Source organism: Neophocaena asiaeorientalis, unplaced genomic scaffold (genome assembly GCF_003031525.2).
Source record: "Neophocaena asiaeorientalis asiaeorientalis breed wild unplaced genomic scaffold, Neophocaena_asiaeorientalis_V1.1 scaffold345, whole genome shotgun sequence".
In the NCBI taxonomy this organism is placed as follows: domain Eukaryota; kingdom Metazoa; phylum Chordata; class Mammalia; order Artiodactyla; family Phocoenidae; genus Neophocaena; species Neophocaena asiaeorientalis.
In genome coordinates, this window is record NW_020175181.1 from 1333484 (window position 1) to 1338281 (window position 4798).

Sequence of the window (4798 nt, forward strand, 5' to 3'; positions counted from 1 at the left end):
CCCCCCAATAGATCATTTTAAAGGGCTTGAATCAATAGGTTTCTTGTTAGACTCAGCTACTTAGAACCGAGTTTAATGAAAATTAAAAGATTTAGATTTTTGTGGCTATGTAAATTACATAAATTTCAGTGAGAATAAAACTTCCAAGTTCATCAAAATCATCCTCTTCGGATTTTTCCATTGCACTCTACATGGAGAGCCTAGAACTTAAAACAGGGCTGAATGAGCAGGGACAGTTAGGGTTATCCATTAGTCCTGAGCTAGGCGGGGAACCTCTGCCAGTCCTTAAGAGAAGCAAGGTCCTACTAAGCTGATGGGATGATGGTGGGTGTTAGCCACCACCCCACCAACTGGTTCCTTCATTCAGAGCAGCTAATGAGAAGCTCATCTAGACTGCCTAAAAAGAAAAAGATAGTGTGCGTATCTCCCTGACAGCTCAGGATGCCTTCCACCCCGCTTTTCTGCAAGTGTTTGTCCACATCATCGGCAGCAGCACCCCTCCGATGACTGAAAGGTCCAGCTGGCATGGGGAGTACGCGGGATGCAGAGAATCCAGGCAGGCAAAGAACCGACTCTCCGTTAGGTGATAGTAGCAAAGCTGAGCCTGGCTGGAGCGCGGGGCCAGAGTGGTGGTGGGGCTGTGGCGTCAAATTTCACCTGGGCCAGGAGACCCCACCGAGCCAGCCTCCACAAAGGGCTCGAGCCCCGGCTGGAAGCTGCCCTCGGACTCGAGTTACTTACACCTGCCGGAGAGAGCTCTGGACCCGCACCCACCGGGGCCACCCATGCCCAGTAGTAGCCGAAGTAGAGGGCAGCGCCAAGTCCCTAAAGCAGAGAGAAGGATTCTGTCCAGGTGTCATCCTGGGGGCCCAGGGAGGAGCTCAGCCTCTCGCGTTGCTGAGCCTCCACTCCCAAGTTCTCGACCGGCTCTGACGCCTGAGCTTCGATTAGTGGGCCCGCAGGTGCGCGCTAGGCCCCGCCCGTTACACGCCATTGGACAGCCTGTGCGGGTTCCGCCCGCACTGCCCGGCGATTCGGGGACCCAGGCCCCGCCCACCGCCCGTGCTCCCGGCGGTGCTAGGACGTGGAGCGGGTGTGTGTACCGCGCCTGGGCAGTCTGCGCGGAGCTGACCCCAGTGTCTTGCGAATGGCCTCCCGGCCCGCGGGCCGGGTCTCGCGCCTCTACGGCTCCTGCCTCCGCTTCGCGGTCACCGGCCCTGCGGCCTCTTGTGAGGACTAGCGGCCTTCCCCGCAGCCGCCATCTTGAGGGGCAGCTCCAGCTCTTTCTTCCTCAAACCCTGCCCCGGAGCGGCGAGTCTGACAGCCTGGCCAGATCCCCCCAGCCTCTCAGTCAGTCACACACAGGGCACAGCCACTGACGTGGTCACACCACTCCACTCCCGTAGTGTTCAGTCATTGACAGTGGCCCTCACACACTGGACACAATCATTCACACCGACACCCCACAGTGTCACGTAGTCAAGTTTCAGCTACTTGAGTGAGTGCCATTCCGCACAGAGTCACACACACATGGGTAAAGCCACTCGTCCAGTGTCACTCTACACTGCCTCATACAATCCCTGTCACAAGTACAATAGATACTTACTCATCACCCACTGTGTACCAGGCACTTGGGATGCTGTTCCTGTCTTCACTGGGATATGGAAACAAGTAAGTAAGCTACTAGAGCAATGACTCAGCCTTGACTGACGATTGGAATTATCTGTGAGTTTCTAAAACTAGCGGTGCCCAGGCCCCACCCGCTGTTATGGTTGGTCTGGAGAGGAGCCTAAGTATTAATAACAACTTAAAATCTCTCTGGAAGACTCAAATGTGTAATCAGAGTTGAACCCCTGCAACAGAGCATGGTGGTAGATAAGGGAAGTACTAGCTGCAGTGGGAGCCCCGGGGAGGGTGCCCAGACTCCATGGATCAGAGAAAGCACACCCAGATATTAAATGACAATACATTTAAGGCGAAATCAAAAAATAAGTAGTAGTTTCCAAGACAAGGTGGAGGAGGGGAGAGAGTAATTGTTCCAGGAGAGGGAAGAGCACAAGTAAAAGCCTGGATGTCAGAGACTTCTTAAAAGGAACCAAAAGAAATTTGGTGTTGCTGGAGCATGTGAGATGGTCAGGAATCAGGTTGTGGGCAACTGCGTAAAGGATGTTAGGCTTTATCCTAAGGGTGGAGGAAAGCCATCAGAGTTTTAAGAAGGGGTGGGCGACACGATCAGAGTTATATTTCAGAAGAATCATTCAGGCTACTTTGAGAATGGATTGGAGGGGGATGAAAAGCAGGCTAATTAGGAGGCTGTTAACGGAAATTTGGCGTGGACCAGGGCTGCCTGGACTAGGGGAAAGCTCAGGAGAGGAGTGAAGATCTTCAAGATAGGAGGCAGAACTGATAGGACTTGGTAGTAGGTTGGAGGTGGGGGAAGAAGGAGGAATCATGGGCGACCCCGTTTTCTGACTGCATAGATTCAGGGATGCATGGTGGTAACATTGGGGTAGAGAAGCAGGGGGAGGGGAAGTTTTGAGGAGGAAGATGATGCATTCTGATTCAAACACGTCTGGGGTGCTGGTAGGTGTTCTAATTGTGTTTTCTTAGATTCTGAATTTGTCTCTTTGGCATCCATTAATCACAGGACCAAACTAACAGCCAAAGTTGTTCACATCTCCCCTGCAATCCAGAGGCCATACTCTGAACCACTTCCTTTATCCAACTCTCACACACCAAACCAATATTTTCCCTTTCCTAGATAAACCCAGGACCAGGGACCAGTCAACTAGTGACAGCCCCTATGCCCCAAAGCTCTCTGAAGTTATTAAAACTAGCCAACCCTAAACTGTTTAACCTGCCTCGTCTTGCTTTTCTAGTTTAATAAAAGCTGTGGCCTGTGCCTTCCCCTTGCTCCTTTCTGCCTTCTGACCTACACTGGTGCTTCCCTCTGTGGTCCTGTGTGGTGAGCTGTGCCTCTTCTTCCTGAGGGAATTGTAACATTAAACTTTTCTTTCAGTGGCATTGACCTCTCTGTGTTGTCACTCAGTCACCTTTAAAAATTAAGATCCAGCACAAATCAGTAGGCTGTTCAGTTCCTGAAGTGGTCTGGGGCTCAGAGATTGGACTTTGAGATATGGCATTTATCAGCATTTAGATGATATATTAGCTGGCAGGGTTGCCATAACAAAGTGCTGCAAACTGGTTGTCTTCAACAACAACTTTATTGTCTCACAGTTCTGGAAACTGGAAGTCCAAGATCAAGGTGTCAGCAGGATTGGTACCGTCTGAGAGCAGTGAGGAAGAACCTGTTCCATACCTCTCTTCTAGCTTCTGGTGGTTTGCTGAAAATCTTCAGCATTCCTTGGTATGTAGAAGCTTCACTCCAATCTCTGCCCACATCTTCACATGCTGTTCTCCTTTGTGTGTGTGTGTGTGTGTGTGTGTGTGTGTGTGTGTGTGTGTGTCCAAATTCCCCTTTTTATATGAACACCAGTCATATTGGATTAGGTTCTACGCCAGTATGACCTCATCTTCACTAATTATATCTGCAACTACCCTATTTCCAAATAAAGTCACATTCTGAGGCATTGGGGATTAGGACTTCAACACATGAACTTTTGAGGGACACAGTTCAACCCATAAGAGGTAGTGATGGAAGCTACGTGAATGGAAGAACACATGAGCAGATGGGGAATGAGGAGAGAGCCCAGAGGAACTCCGACACATGAAGAAACTAAGAAGAAGTGACTAAAGAGAGAGGAATGGTATTGCCGAAACCAGTGATACCATGACCCAAGGAGGTAGTGTCCAGCAGTACCCACCTGTCCACCACAGGAAGGAGGACAGGGTGACTTTGATGAGAGTCCATTTGTTGTTGTGGGTAGATGCTGATGGGAAGGAGCTGATGGGGAGGGAGAAGTTGAAGATTCCAGAGAGATAAGAAGTTGTACACTCAAAGAACTAAGTCTTTGAGCCAGTGGGTGAGGAAGTAGTCTGAAGCCTGGGTGGAGGAACTGGCTACTCTGAGAAAACGGGTGACACTGCATTTTGACCACAAAGCTATAGCCACACACAGCAACGCTGTGCTGGCAAACAACTGCCACTGTCACCCTTAAGCTGATACTTTCCCAGGCCCCCCCTCCCCCCACCACATGGAGCCACTTCTCAGTGATGTGCAGTCACAGTCACACAATGATACCTTCACCGGAAACCGACAGTCACGGGTGTCACCTGAGCATCACAACTCAGGAAGAGTTCAGCCAGATACCCTAACAGACACACCGCTCACCTCCTGTACGGCCACACACCCGGACAGTCCCGCATTGGCCATACTCTCTCAAGTACTGCCATACTGGATACGCAGCCACACGAAACACCCACTACCGTGTCACAGGTCTCTCATCCACGCAGCCACATACACCAGTCACAATCACAGGCTAACAGTAAGTCACATTCTATCTTGTCACACACATCTGGGTCCCAGCAGGGAGTGAGCCCCCAGTTAAACGTGCTTCTCATTACGCACCAGCTTCATCATCTGTCTCTCTGCCTCTCTCTCTCTAGTTGTCTGTACGCACACACTCACGCACACGCTCTCCCTCGCCCGGTGCGGGCCGCAGAGGGCCGGGGTCTGCGGGCCAATCGGGGCGGGGCGGAGACCCAGGCTGGCGCTCCGGACTCTGCCCGGGCCAGGGCGGTGGCCGCAGCCGGGAGGGCTACGTGGAGCAGCCACGTGGAGCGGCCCGGGGGAGGGCCGGGCGGCGGGAGCCGAGGCGCGGCGGCCGCGGCGGCGCAC

At 52.1% G+C, this 4798-nt stretch overlaps 2 protein-coding genes across 2 annotated transcripts in view; one reads left to right on the plus strand and one right to left on the minus strand.

Moving 5' to 3' along the window:
* Positions 1–4333, minus strand: part of ABHD1 (abhydrolase domain containing 1) — a 10623-nt gene extending 6290 nt beyond the window's left edge. The window contains 2 exon segments of the mRNA XM_024764453.1: positions 775–825; positions 4292–4333. Coding sequence (XP_024620221.1) covers positions 775–825; positions 4292–4333 — 93 coding nt within the window.
* Positions 4334–4353: 20 nt separating this feature from the next.
* The window catches only part of CGREF1 (cell growth regulator with EF-hand domain 1), a 12541-nt gene continuing 12096 nt past the window's right edge, over positions 4354–4798 (plus strand). The window contains exon 1 of the mRNA XM_024764494.1: positions 4354–4445. The gene's annotated coding sequence lies outside the window, so the exon portion shown is untranslated. The remainder of the gene's footprint in view (positions 4446–4798) is intronic.